The 15,770-nt window shown below is 35.5% G+C and overlaps 1 protein-coding gene across 1 annotated transcript in view; it reads left to right on the top strand.

Annotated features, from left to right (window-relative positions):
- Window positions 1-15,770, top strand: part of LOC138305103 (probable cytochrome P450 CYP44) — a 29,736-nt gene that overhangs the window by 1,853 nt on the left and 12,113 nt on the right. The window contains exons 3-9 of the mRNA XM_069245503.1: window positions 7,406-7,599; window positions 8,072-8,267; window positions 8,555-8,729; window positions 10,219-10,385; window positions 10,586-10,664; window positions 12,297-12,456; window positions 13,072-13,248. Coding sequence (XP_069101604.1) covers window positions 7,406-7,599; window positions 8,072-8,267; window positions 8,555-8,729; window positions 10,219-10,385; window positions 10,586-10,664; window positions 12,297-12,456; window positions 13,072-13,248 — 1,148 coding nt within the window. The remainder of the gene's footprint in view (window positions 1-7,405; window positions 7,600-8,071; window positions 8,268-8,554; window positions 8,730-10,218; window positions 10,386-10,585; window positions 10,665-12,296; window positions 12,457-13,071; window positions 13,249-15,770) is intronic.

The raw sequence follows: 15,770 nt of genomic DNA, 5'->3' as shown, positions 1-15,770 counted from the left end.
CAGAAAAGATTAACCAAGGTAACACGTAAGTCTCCCATTATAGATCAGAAAAGATTAACCAAGGTAACATGTAAGTCTCCCATTATAGATCAGAAAAGATTAACCAAGGTAACACGTAAGTCTCCCATTATAGATCAGAAAAGATTAACCAAGGTAACACGTAAGTCTCCCATTATAGATCAGAAAAGATTAACCAAGGTAACACGTAAGTCTCCCATTATAGATCAGAAAAGATTAACCAAGGTAACACGTAAGTCTCCCATTATAGATCAGAAAAGATTAACCAAGGTAACACGTAAGTCTCCCATTATAGATCAGAAAAGATTAACCAAGGTAACACGTAAGTCTCCCATTATAGATCAGAAAAGATTAACCAAGGTAACACGTAAGTCTCCCATTATAGATCAGAAAAGATTAACCAAGGTAACACGTAAGTCTCCCATTATAGATCAGAAAAGATTAACCAAGGTAACACGTAAGTCTCCCATTATAGATCAGAAAAGATTAACCAAGGTAACACGTAAGTCTCCCATTATAGATCAGAAAAGATTAACCAAGGTAACACGTAAGTCTCCCATTATAGATCAGAAAAGATTAACCAAGGTAACACGTAAGTCTCCCATTATAGATCAGAAAAGATTAACCAAGGTAACACGTAAGTCTCCCATTATAGATCAGAAAAGATTAACCAAGGTAACATGTAAGTCTCCCATTATAGATCAGAAAAGATTAACCAAGGTAACATGTAAGTCTCCCATTATAGATCAGAAAAGATTAACCAAGGTAACACGTAAGTCTCCCATTATAGATCAGAAAAGATTAACCAAGGTAACACGTAAGTCTCCCATTATAGATCAGAAAAGATTAACCAAGGTAACACGTAAGTCTCCCATTATAGATCAGAAAAGATTAACCAAGGTAACACGTAAGTCTCCCATTATAGATCAGAAAAGATTAACCAAGGTAACACGTAAGTCTCCCATTATAGATCAGAAAAGATTAACCAAGGTAACACGTAAGTCTCCCATTATAGATCAGAAAAGATTAACCAAGGTAACACGTAAGTCTCCCATTATAGATCAGAAAAGATTAACCAAGGTAACACGTAAGTCTCCCATTATAGATCAGAAAAGATTAACCAAGGTAACACGTAAGTCTCCCATTATTGATCAGAAAAGATTAACCAAGGTAACACGTAAGTCTCCCATTATAGATCAGAAAAGATTAACCAAGGTAACATGTAAGTCTCCCATTATAGATCAGAAAAGATTAACCAAGGTAACACGTAAGTCTCCCATTATAGATCAGAAAAGATTAACCAAGGTAACACGTAAGTCTCCCATTATAGATCAGAAAAGATTAACCAAGGTAACACGTAAGTCTCCCATTATAGATCAGAAAAGATTAACCAAGGTAACACGTAAGTCTCCCATTATAGATCAGAAAAGATTAACCAAGGTAACACGTAAGTCTCCCATTATAGATCAGAAAAGATTAACCAAGGTAACACGTAAGTCTCCCATTATAGATCAGAAAAGATTAACCAAGGTAACACGTAAGTCTCCCATTATAGATCAGAAAAGATTAACCAAGGTAACACGTAAGTCTCCCATTATAGATCAGAAAAGATTAACCAAGGTAACACGTAAGTCTCCCATTATAGATCAGAAAAGATTAACCAAGGTAACACGTAAGTCTCCCATTATAGATCAGAAAAGATTAACCAAGGTAACACGTAAGTCTCCCATTATAGATCAGAAAAGATTAACCAAGGTAACACGTAAGTCTCCCATTATAGATCAGAAAAGATTAACCAAGGTAACACGTAAGTCTCCCATTATAGATCAGAAAAGATTAACCAAGGTAACACGTAAGTCTCCCATTATAGATCAGAAAAGATTAACCAAGGTAACACGTAAGTCTCCCATTATAGATCAGAAAAGATTAACCAAGGTAACACGTAAGTCTCCCATTATAGATCAGAAAAGATTAACCAAGGTAACACGTAAGTCTCCCATTATAGATCAGAAAAGATTAACCAAGGTAACACTAATCCTTATGATCAAAATCCAAGGTAACCGAAAGTCTCCCATTATAGATCAGAAAAGATTAACCAAGGTAACACGTAAGTCTCCCATTATAGATCAGAAAAGATTAACCAAGGTAACACGTAAGTCTCCCATTATAGATCAGAAAAGATTAACCAAGGTAACACGTAAGTCTCCCATTATAGATCAGAAAAGATTAACCAAGGTAACACGTAAGTCTCCCATTATAGATCAGAAAAGATTAACCAAGGTAACACGTAAGTCTCCCATTATAGATCAGAAAAGATTAACCAAGGTAACACGTAAGTCTCCCATTATAGATCAGAAAAGATTAACCAAGGTAACACGTAAGTCTCCCATTATAGATCAGAAAAGATTAACCAAGGTAACACGTAAGTCTCCCATTATAGATCAGAAAAGATTAACCAAGGTAACACGTAAGTCTCCCATTATAGATCAGAAAAGATTAACCAAGGTAACACGTAAGTCTCCCATTATAGATCAGAAAAGATTAACCAAGGTAACACGTAAGTCTCCCATTATAGATCAGAAAAGATTAACCAAGGTAACACGTAAGTCTCCCATTATAGATCAGAAAAGATTAACCAAGGTAACACGTAAGTCTCCCATTATAGATCAGAAAAGATTAACCAAGGTAACACGTAAGTCTCCCATTATAGATCAGAAAAGTAACCAAGGTAACACGTAAGTCTCCCATTATAGATCAGAAAAGATTAACCAAGGTAACACGTAAGTCTCCCATTATAGATCAGAAAAGATTAACCAAGGTAACACGTAAGTCTCCCATTATAGATCAGAAAAGATTAACCAAGGTAACACGTAAGTCTCCCATTATAGATCAGAAAAGATTAACCAAGGTAACACGTAAGTCTCCCATTATAGATCAGAAAAGATTAACCAAGGTAACACGTAAGTCTCCCATTATAGATCAGAAAAGATTAACCAAGGTAACACGTAAGTCTCCCATTATAGATCAGAAAAGATTAACCAAGGTAACACGTAAGTCTCCCATTATAGATCAGAAAAGATTAACCAAGGTAACACGTAAGTCTCCCATTATAGATCAGAAAAGATTAACCAAGGTAACACGTAAGTCTCCCATTATAGATCAGAAAAGATTAACCAAGGTAACACGTAAGTCTCCCATTATAGATCAGAAAAGATTAACCAAGGTAACACGTAAGTCTCCCATTATAGATCAGAAAGATTAACAACCAAGGTAACACGTAAGTCTCCCATTATAGATCAGAAAAGATTAACCAAGGTAACACGTAAGTCTCCATTATAGATCCCAAGTAACACGTAGATCAGAAAAGATTAACCAAGGTAACACGTAAGTCTCCCATTATAGATCAGAAAAGATTAACCAAGGTAACACGTAAGTCTCCCATTATTGATCAGAAAAGATTAACCAAGGTAACACGTAAGTCTCTCCCATTATAGATCAGAAAAGATTAACCAAGGTAACACGTAAAGTCTCCCATTCCCATAGATCAGAAAAGATTAACCAAGGTAACACGTAAGTCTCCCATTATAGATCAGAAAAGATTAACCAAGGTAACACGTAAGTCTCCCATTATAGATCAGAAAAGATTAACCAAGGTAACACGTAGTCTCCCATTAACCAGAAAAGATTAACCAAGGTAACACGTAAGTCTCCCTTTATAGATCTCCCCATAATAGATCAGAAAAGATTAACCCAAGGTAAAAGTAAGTCTCCCATTATAATCAAAGAGATTAACCAAGGTAACACGTAAGAGTCTACCATTTAGATCAGAAAAAGACTTTATCCAAGGTAACACGTAGTCTCCCATTATAGATCAGAAAAGATTAAACCAAGTAACACGTAAGTCTCCCTTTATAGCTCAGATAAAAGAATAACTAGGTAAACAACGTAGTTTCCAATTATAGATCAGATAAAGATTAACCAAGGGTAAAACGGAAAGTTCCCCATATAGATCAGTAAAAGATTAACCTAGGTAACACGTAAGTCTCCCATATATAGATCAGAAAAGATTAACCAAGGTTAACACGTAGGTCTTCCCATTATTAGATCAGAAAAGATTAAACCAAGGTAATCACGTAAGTCTCCCAGTACTATAGAATTAAATGTTTTGTCAGAATGAAAAACAAATCATACATAAAATGTTCGTTAATAACTCAAAGTGAGATTTTTTTGACAAAAAGACCGCCGAAAATGCTGTTTCTTTTTCAAAAATTTGCTGCAGAATGGCATTTAAAAAGCAGTTTCCAACTACAAAAACGAGGGGGGGGGGGGGGGAAAGTTTCCGACCACAAAAAAAGAAAAAAAACTGTTAATGTTTAAAAAAATTATCCTAAGTTATATTGTTTCAACAGTCATCAGCGATCATCAATTGCAAAGTTGCAGTACATGTACATTTACTTACATAAACAATACGGTCCCGACAGACATGGCAACATGATACAAAACAGGTGCTTTCGGCCGCCTATCACTTGCATTGTGGGATCACGCTAGCAACCTGGCACTGTGTTACGACAAATGCAATCACAACTTGGTTCTATACACGATCACAGTTTTTATAGAGCAATTACAATTTTTTAGGTGTGAACAATGTTGATATGCTTTGAACTTTTTACTCAGCAAAATAGACTTTATGCTGTTCACCAGCCACTATCATTTGAGTTGACATGCGCAGATTTACGTTCTGTATATCTTCCTAAGTAAGTTTTGTATGTTATTTATACTGTGCGTGAAAAATTTGTTGTTACTGCAGCTGATGAATCAAAATTTTATTTACATGATAATCGGCTTCGTTGTTATAATTTTGCAACCACCATCAATGATTTTGACACCTTCCTTTCTTACATATCGTTTTACAACACGGAAAACTACTAGAATTTATATATGTAAAGAGATTGTCATCAGACTTGAAAACCCTGCTTTATTCGAACTCTTGGATAGCCCGAAGTTTTATCTTGGACCCTTTGAGTTCGTATTAAGGATGCTACACTCTCTGAGATGTCAAAATTTTCTTGTATTAAACTTTATTTTCTCATATAGATTTTTGGAAATTGGGAGTTCATACCATACAAGAAAATGGAGGAAAAAAAAAAAAACATATGTCGGTGTGCTTGTTTTTGAGCTATTGTCATCAAAGATACCAAGTTGACAAAACTCTTAGATTTTTATGGATATTTGCGGTTTTTGACCATATACACAAGAGTTTAAAGCCTAATTTCCTTACGAGATGTTTGATATGTAGGGAAGAATTTATTATCGTCCTGTAGTTCTTCTTTAAAAATATATAAGTTTTGATTAATAAGACTCATATTTTTTCTCAGAATAACAACATTTTGCTTATCCTACTCCTTAATTTTGAGCCTACAAAATAAACACCATTTTCAGCCATTTTTGCCAAATTTAACCCTTTATAGAAACAGTTGTGGTATTAAACTTTTGTTAATATTTTGCATATCAGTAGGGAATGGGTTGTTCTTTCTAAATTAGGCAGAAAAATGGGGGGTCAGTGTGCTCAAAATACCATTAAATGTAAAAAATAAAGTGACAAAAGCGTATCACTTCACGCAATAATGCTCAATATTTTATTAACCACGAACCTAGTAAAGATTAACAGCAAAAATTAGCTCGATACAGCTAAAAAATGCTGGTGCAGTGATGATTTACCTGGTAAGTAAAAACAATTTCGGTAAAAAAATGGTTTTAAACTATGGCTCTACTCAAAAGAGGAAAAAGACACAATTTTAAAATGGCCGCCAAATGGGCCATTTCTTAAAATCCCTGTGTATAAAAAAATCTAAAAAAAAATAAATAAAATGTAATTTTTTGACAAAAATTTGCATTTAGGCAAATGTAATATAGATTAATATTTTGACAAATCAACGGGATTTCATATACAACCAAGTTCCACTTGGCATTTGTCGAAAGGAGATCTTTTCAAACATTTGAAACCAGGATTCAAAGTGTTTTAAAATTAGAGTTTAAATCCAAAATGCTCAAAGATCGCTCTTTCCATTGTACAACCCTAACAAATCCCATTGATCATTTTTGGTGGGCCCAATTTGGCCTACAATTTCTGGAACATGACTTTTGTTTCTGATACAGATAACAACGGTACACCAAATTTCCAATAAGTTCATACCATCAATTTCATCACAGGGGTCATGCTGAGGAGAAAAAAAAATTTGTAAGTTTGATGTGATCTTGTATTTGAGAATTACAATTGTCACAATGGGGGATACCAATTGCTAAAAATTTTTTGTTTCAGAAACATGAGAATTTTTAAAGATATTGAAGCAAATGAAAATATTTGTGAATTTGGTATATAATAGTGTGTAGGAATTAAATTGCCAGAAAAATGGGAGGTCAGTGTGCTCAAAATACCATTAAATGTAAAAATAAAGTGACAAAAGCGTATCACTTCACGCAATAATGCTGAATATTTTATTAACCACGAACCTAGTAAGGATTAACAGCAAAAATTAGCTCAATACAGCTAAAAATGCTGGTGCAGTGATGATTTACCTGGTAAGTAAAAACAGTTTCGGTAAAAAATGGTTTAACTATGGCTCTACTCAAAGAGGAAAAAGACACAATTTCAAAATGGCCGCCAAATGGGCCATTTCTTAAAATCCCTGTATAAAAAAATCTAAAAACAAATAAAAAAAATAGAAATGTAATTTTTTGACAAAATTTGCATTTAGGCAACTTACTGCAGATATAGATAAAATATATTTGAAAATCTCATAACTTCTTTGATCTTTGTCGAAGCGAGACTTCAACGGGACTGAAACCTCAGAAGAATACAACCAAGTTCCACTGTAAATCATTTAAGGTTAGGTTTTGGTGTTGGATTTTCTGTTTTCCTTAACAACTGGAATTGATTTTTACATTATTGATAACCAGGATTCAATCTAATTAAAATTAGACTTGTAATTCCACTCCACTACGATGCTCTACGATACGCTCCAGTACAAGATCTAACAAATCCCTGTTCATGGTCACCTCAGCATGACCCTTGGCCTACAAGCGGAACATGTTAGCCATCAGTGTTTGCTATAGAGAAAATCAACTACGGTACACCAAATGTTCTGTTGGTGTGACGCTGATTGGTTCACCACAGGGGTCATGCTGAGGTGACCCCAAATGAAGTGTTGTTAGATCTTGTATTGGAGCCTATCGTAAAGCATCGTAGTGGAGCGGAATTACAAGTACGGTACCATACCTTGATATTTAGAAGCTAATTCATTGTTTGGTGTTTCAGAAACTGAAAGAGCTTAAAATATACAACAAAAAGTTGAAAATATTATGTGAATTTGGTGTTAATTGTGTGTAGGAATGGTAACGAGTGGTATAGACTAAGGAGTGCCGTACAGCAGATGATGATGAGACCAAAGGAGGTAACTGTGTACCTCCCAAATGTTCAACAGGTCGCAGAAGAATTCGTCAGCATGGTTAGCAACAGTCTGAGGGACGAGAACGGACATGTACACAACTTTAGAAAGGAACTTGCAAAGTGGAATCTGGAATGTAAGTGAGTTTAGAGAAAAAATTTGCAGTTTTAGTTTGCATATTTTCCTGTTTAGAAAACCATCTTAGAGTTAGTACATTCCTGGGGAGAACTAATATATAGGCACACTCTGTTGTCCTTGTCACATGTAAATACAATCAATCTTTTGAAAAATTAAACCAGCAATCCTAGCTATCAGATATTATTCATAAGACTTTACCTTGCTGCTATATTGGCATTGACTTTCTTTACTGAAAAATAATCTATAGAAACCTGTCATCAAAATATCTTAAATTCTTGATATTGGAAACTGATCAGCGGTATATTAAGAGAGTTACAATGTGCACTAGAAAAATATGTTAAACTTTAAAGTTAAGAAAACAGTTACTGGTCAGACATTGAATTTTTGTCAATTGGTAAAATTATCACCATAGTGAGGCTAGGCTGTCTTTTATAATGAATCCTTCAGTTAGAATTGTTTTGTCCTTTCAGCATCGGGCAGCACCTGTTTTGAGACAAGACTTGGGTGTTTTGGAGCAGAATCAGGATCTTGGACTGAGAAGATGATAAATGCTAACAATGATATCTTTGATCTCTCCACCAAGATCACATTTTCTGTGCCTTTTCACACACTGTTCACCACACCTAAATGGAAAAAGCTTGTTGAGGCCGAAGATTTCTTTTTCCTGTAACTAGACTTTCCAGTGAAATAACAGTATTACTATAATTGTATGAAAAAACAATGAAATTACAGTATCAGTACAAATATATACAAAAAACAATTTTCTTAAATAGTTAAAAGTGATCTCCTTAGATTTTCTGTATATTAGTCATTTTTTAAATTTCTTAGATCATAATTGTGATATTAAGTTAATTTTGATTTGTTTGCTTTGTTTTTACCTGTGTATTGTCATTGTTTCTGCTTGTTTGCATTGCATATCAATTACCTGTAAAATCAATCTATATTTTTTTCAGGAATGGTCAGAAGATGGTGGACGAGACCACAAAAAGGATAGATGATTTGGTGGCCAGTGGCGAGATGGATGAGACCAAATACAACTTTCTGGCCTACCTTCTCAGCAGGAAGGAACTTAGCTACAAGGATATCAGCATTATCACTCTGTCCTTGTTTGGAGATGGACTGAACACAGTAATGACATTTATAGAACTAGATTTATACAGGAATTTATGGCACTAAATTTATAGAAATAGATAAATACATGAATATAATCAATATATAGAACTAGATTTATGCAGGAATTTATGGCACTAAATTTATAGAAATAGATAAATACATGAATATAATCAATATATAGAACTAGATTTATATAGAAACTAGATTAATACATGAATATGATCAATAGAACTTAATTTATACAGGAATTTATTGAATATTATATATAAAATAATTTGTAGAACAAGAATTATACAGGGATTTATATAATTCAATTTATATAACAATTTTTGATAACAAGCTTCATACAGGCAATGATAGTACTAGATTTATAAAGGAATTTATATCAATTTATACAGGAATTCATTATTTTTCTTGGTTTTTCCGCCAATCTCATTGGATGTGGTACACCACGTGACCCCCTATAAAACAATGATTGACTGGTAAAAGTGGATTGAAAAAAGTTGATTGACCGATCTCTCTGTTAATAGATCAGGAATTCCCAGACAAGTGCATTAAAGCGTTGAAGTCATTTAAATGTTAAGTTTGAATGGGAAATGCATTATATAAAGTTGATAGTTAAATCGTTTTTAAGATATTGGTTTTGTTGGACACACATTTTTGTCAAACACTGAGAATGATAGGCAGACACAGCTGCAGGTTTGCCTCTCTGTCTGTAGAAGTGAAATGAAACATTTCAAACAACGTCAGAACTGCAAATACAAAGATGGAACGATACCAGCGGTGCTTGTATATATTTGTGTATTTAGACATTTACAGTATGGGTTTGATGATGCATTCTCCATCTTCTACATCGTATATGGAAATCAGAACTAATAAGAAAACTGTATTTAAATCCTCGGATCATTGGTACAATCATTTTGGATATATATATATGTATAATATATATTTAACTGAAAATCTATGTAGATGTTCACGCTAAACTGTCACATATATGCGTTTTTATGTATTGCATTAAGGAAGTAGGTGATGCTTTTAAATCCTTGACTGCATGTAAAGAAAACCAAGTAAAATGATAAAACAATTGCAGCATTTTGAATTTGGTCGATGCATATTTTTATTGACCAAAGAAAAATTATCAACCTCGGACTACGTTCTCGGTTAATAAATTTTTCTTTGTTCAATAAAAACATGCATCGACCTCATAAAAATGCTATAATTGTATATTATTGAATTGTATTGATAGGGCAATTTATTGAACTAGACTTATACAAGAATTTGTAAAACTAGATTTCTACAAGGATTTATAGAACTTAATTTACACAGGAATTTACAGAACTAGAATTATAGAAGCATTTCTAGAACTACTTTTTATTGAACACATGGTTACAACATTGAAACTTTAATTTTGCAGAATGTGTCGGCGATGATCTTTGCACTAAAAACTTTACTTTTGCAGACTGTGTCGGCGATGATCTTTGCACTAACAACTTTACTTTTGCAGACTGTGCCAGCGATAATCTTTGCACTGTATTGCTTGGCTAAGAACCCTACAGCCCAGCAGTTGGCGTTCGAGGAGGTGTGTCGAGTCATCCCTCAGGGAGAGACAATCACACCGGATATGGTTGCACGTCTGCCCTACTTAAAGGCTTGTGTCAAGGAATCCTCAAGGTAAACCACCGTAGCTCTAATCTACCACAAAGTTGTAGTAAATAAAGAACAGTACAAAGTAATATCGAACTTAGATGATCAATTGTCAGGTCTACAGAGGAAAAAGACTTAAATTTCTTAAATGAAATAGAGGCTATTGTGAAGATATTTCATATTTGTAATAGCTTTTGTGAATACATTGAGTTTGCCTATATTTACAGACTCTATCCTATTGGTCTGGATATCAAAAGAATTCCACAAAAGAACTTGGTAGTGGGAGGCTACCAGGTGCCTGCTGGGGTAAGATAATTACCAGGTGTCTACTGGGGTAAGATAATTACCAGATGTCTACTGGGGTAAGATAATTACCAGGTGTCTACTGGGGTAAGATAATTACAATGTGTCTACTGGGGTAAGATAGTTACCAGGTGTGTACTGGGGTAAGATATTTACCAGGTGTCTACTGGGGTAAGATGGTCACCAGGTGTCTACTGGGGTAAGATAATTACAATGTGTCTACTGGGGTAAGATAATTACCAGATGTCTACTGGGGTAAGATAATTACCAGGTGTCTACTGGGGTAAGATAATTACAATGTGTCTACTGGGGTAAGATAGTTACCAGGTGTCTACTGGGGTAAGATAATTACCAGGTGTCTACTGGGGTAAGATAATTACCAGGTGTCTACTGGGGTAAGATAATTACCAGGTGTCTACTGGGTAAGATAGTTTACCAGGTGTCTACTGGGGTAAGATAGTTACCAGGTGTCTACTGGGGTAAGATAGTTACCAGGTGTCTACTGGGGTAAGATAGTTAGATAGTATACCAGGTGTCTACTGGGGTAAGATAGTTTACCAGGTGTCTACTGGGGTAAGATAACTACTAGGTGTCTACTGGGGTAAGATAATTACAATGTGTCTACTGGGGGTAAGATACTTACCAGGTGTCTACTGGGGTAAGATAATTACCAGGTGTCTACTGGGGTAAGATAATTACCAGGTGTCTACTGGGGTAAGATAATTACCAGGTGTCTACTGGGGTAAGATAGTTACCAGGTGTCTACTGGGGTAAGATAGTTACCAGGTGTCTACTGGGGTAAGATAGTTACCAGGTGTCTACTGGGGTAAGATAGTTACCAGGTGTCTACTGGGGTAAGATAGTTACCAGGTGTCTACTGGGGTAAGATAGTTACCAGGTGTCTACTGGGGGTAAGATATTACCAGGTGTCTACTGGGTAAGATATTACAGGTGTCTACTGGGGTAAGATAATAACTATCAGGTGTCTACTGGGGTAAGATAATTACTAGGTGTCTACTGGGGTAAGATAGTTACCAGGTGTCCACTGGGGTAAGATAGTTACCAGGTGTCTACTGGGGTAAGATTACCAGGTGTCTACTGGGGTAAGATAGTTACCGGGTGTCTACTGGGGTAAGATAGTTACCAGGTGTCTACTGGAGTAAGATATTACACCAGGTTTACTGGGGTAAGATAGTTACCAGGTGTCTACTGGGGTAAATCAGCTGTCTGCTGGGACATAGAAGATGTGCTGTTTTAATTGACTGTCCTGGAAATAACTTCACTGGCCAAATTCAACAGTTGTAACTATGGGACTGAAATGAAAATGTTGAAAGTGGTTTTTTCACAATCGCATGTCATTAATACTGGTAGATTAAGGATTTAAAATCATTATTTGAATGTCTGTTCCATTTAAAAATTGTCTAGATTATGATATCACTGTGGAAGTTATATGTATAGATTATAATTGTTGAGAAAAATGTAATACAATAAATGTATAAATAAAAAAAAATATACTGTATATGTATGTAATTTAAAGAACATTTAGAAATCTTTCAAGCTGATTCGATGAAAATCGACTCTTGACAACTGGTGATATAAAAAAATGCATTAACAATTGTGTTATTCAATCTTCAGACAATTGTGGAGTTAGTTCCTTATGTGATGTTCCGGTCACCAGAACATTTCTCTGATCCAGAGCAGTTCAAACCCGAGCGATGGTTGAGAGACGGATCAGCTCTGAACATCCATCCCTATTTACTCACCCCATTTGGTCACGGACCAAGGATGTGTGCAGGTAGTTATTCAATATTGTAAATATTTGTATATTGAATTAAACTCTCCGTCTGTCTGAGATACTTTTCCAGCCTGTTCGACTTAACTCCAAGACACTTTCTGTATATATCAGGCTAGTGCCCTAGTTGTGCCTTTTACTATTGGGGATATTGAAATTTCTCTGTTACTACAGACGCATGTTCAAATCTGATCTAGGACAACATCAATCTCTTCTAGATAGACAACAAACAACCATGAAACACTCATAAATTGTATCTAAAAATATATACTTCTGCAGGGTGTAGGGAAAAAATATACATTTACTACTGCAGGGTCAAGGAAAAAACATATACTTCTGCAGATTCAGGGAAAAAATATATACTACTGCAGGGTCATGGAAAGAATTTATGCTTCTGCAGATTCAGGGAAAAAATATATACTACTGCAGGGTCATGGAAAAAATTTATACTTCTGCAGATTGAGGGAAAAAATATATACTACTGCAGGGTCATGGAAAAAATTTTTACTTCTGCAGATTCAGGGAAAAATATATACTACTGCAGGGTGCGGGGGATATTGCATTACTGTGCCTTGTTTGATTGATATTTAAAAATTCAATTAATGTTCAACTTTGCAGGGAGACGATTTGCAGAGCAGGAGATGTACGTGTTATTATCCAAACTGCTTCAGAGATTCACCATTGGTTGGGAGGGGGACGAATTGGAACAGAAATTCCAGATGCTTATGGTACCAGATAAACCTGTTACAATGTCCTTAGATCGTAAAAAACTGTTACAACCTTCAAGGATCGTCAGTAAGATAAACCTGTTACAATGTCCTTCAAGGATCGTCAGTAAGATAAACCTGTTACAATGACCTTCAAGGATCGTCAGTAAGATAAACCTGTTACAATGTCCTTCAAGGATCGTCAGTAAGATAAACCTGTTACAATGTCCTTCAAGGATCGTCAGTAAGATAAACCAGTTACAATGACCTTCAAGGATCGTCAGTAAGATAAAACAGTTACAATGTCCTTCAAGGATCGTCAGTAAGATAAACCAGTTACAATGTCCTTCAAGGATCGTCAGTAAGATAAACCAGTTACAATGTCCTTCAAGGATCGTCAGTAAGATAAACTGGTTACAATGACCTTCAAGGATCGTCAGTAAGATAAACCTGTTACAATGTCCTTCAAGGATCGTCAGTAAGATAAACCTGTTACAATGACCTTCAAGGATCGTCAGTAAGATAAACCAGTTACAATGTCCTTCAAGGATCGTCAGTAAGATAAACCAGTTACAATGTCCTTCAAGGATCGTCAGTAAGATAAACCTGTTACAATGTCCTTCAAGGATCGTCAGTAAGATAAACCAGTTACAATGACCTTCAAGGATCGTCAGTAAGATAAACCAGTTACAATGTCCTTCAAGGATCGTCAGTAAGATAAACCTGTTACAATGTCCTTCAAGGATCGTCAGTAAGATAAACCTGTTACAATGACCTTCAAGGATCGTCAGTAAGATAAACCTGTTACAATGTCCTTCAAGGATCGTCAGTAAGATAAACCAGTTACAATGTCCTTCAAGGATCGTCAAGTAAGATAAACCATAGATTACAATGTCCTTCAAGGATCGTCAGTAAGATAAACCTGTTACAATGTCCTTCAAGGATCGTCAGTAAGATAAACCAGTTACAATGTCCTTCAAGGATCGTCAGTAAGATAAACCTGTTACAATGTCCTTCAAGGATTCGTCAGTAAGATAAACCAGTTACAATGTCCTTCAAGGATCGTCAGTAAGATAAACCTGTTACAATGTCCTTCAAGGATCGTCAGTAAGATAAACCAGTTTACAATGACCTTCAAGGATCGTCAGTAAGATAAACCTGTTACAATGTCCTTCAAGGATCGTCAGTAAGATAAACCAGTTACAATGACCTTCAAGGATCGTCAGTAAGATAAACCAGTTACAATGTCCTTCAAGGATCGTCAGTAAGATAAACCTGTTACAATGTCCTTCAAGGATCGTCAGTAAGATAAACCTGTTACAATGACCTTCAAGGATCGTCAGTAAGATAAACCAGTTACAATGTCCTTCAAGGATCGTCAGTAAGATAAACTGTTACAATGTCCTTCAAGGATCGTCAGTAAGATAAACTGGTTACAATGTCCTTCAAGGATCGTCAGTAAGATAAACCAGTTACAATGTCCTTCAAGGATCGTCAGTAAGATAAACTGTTACAATGTCCTTCAAGGATCGTCAGTAAGATAAACTGGTTACAATGTCCTTCAAGGATCGTCAGTAAGATAAACCGTTACAATGTCCTTCAAGGATCGTCAGTAAGATAAACCAGTTACAATGACCTTCAAGGATCGTCAGTAAGATAAACCAGTTACAATGACCTTCAAGGATCGTCAGTAAGATAAACCAGTTACAATGTCCTTCAAGGATCGTCAGTAAGATAAACCTGTTACAATGTCCTTCAAGGATCGTCAGTAAGATAAACCAGTTACAATGTCCTTCAAGGATCGTCAGTAAGATAAACCTGTTACAATGTCCTTCAAGGATCGTCAGTAAGATAAACTGTTACAATGTCCTTCAAGGATCGTCAGTAAGATAAACTGGTTACAATGTCCTTCAAGGATCGTCAGTAAGATAAACCAGTTACAATGTCCTTCAAGGATCGTCAGTAAGATAAACTGTTACAATGACCTTCAAGGATCGTCAGTAAGATAAACCGTTACAATGACCTTCAAGGATCGTCAGTAAGATAAACCGTTACAATGTCCTTCAAGGATCGTCAGTAAGATAAACCGGTTACAATGTCCTTCAAGGATCGTCAGTAAGATAAACCAGTTACAATGACCTTCAAGGATCGTCAGTAAGATAAACTGTTTACAATGTCCTTCAAGGATCGTCAGTAAGATAAACCAGTTACAATGTCCTTCAAGGATCGTCAGTAAGATAAACCAGTTACAATGACCTTCAAGGATCGTCAGTAAGATAAACTGGTTACAATGTCCTTCAAGGATCGTCAGTAAGATAAACCGTTACAATGACCTTCAAGGATCGTCAGTAAGATAAACTGGTTACAATGTCCTTCAAGTATCGTCAGTAAGATAAACCTGTTACAATGACCTTCAAGGATCGTCAGTAAGATAAACCTGTTACAATGTCCTTCAAGGATCGTCAGTAAGATAAACCTGTTACAATGACCTTCAAGGATCGTCAGTAAGATAAACCTGTTACAATGACCTTCAAGTAAGGATCGTCAGTAAGATAAACCTGTTACAATGTCCTTCAAGGATCGTCAGTAAGATAAACTGTTACAATGTCC

This window comes from Argopecten irradians, chromosome 12 (assembly GCF_041381155.1).
Source record: "Argopecten irradians isolate NY chromosome 12, Ai_NY, whole genome shotgun sequence".
NCBI classification, from domain to species: Eukaryota; Metazoa; Mollusca; class Bivalvia; order Pectinida; family Pectinidae; genus Argopecten; species Argopecten irradians.
The sequence above is the reverse complement of the archived record's forward strand: the minus strand, read 5'-3'. Positions and strand labels throughout refer to the sequence as shown.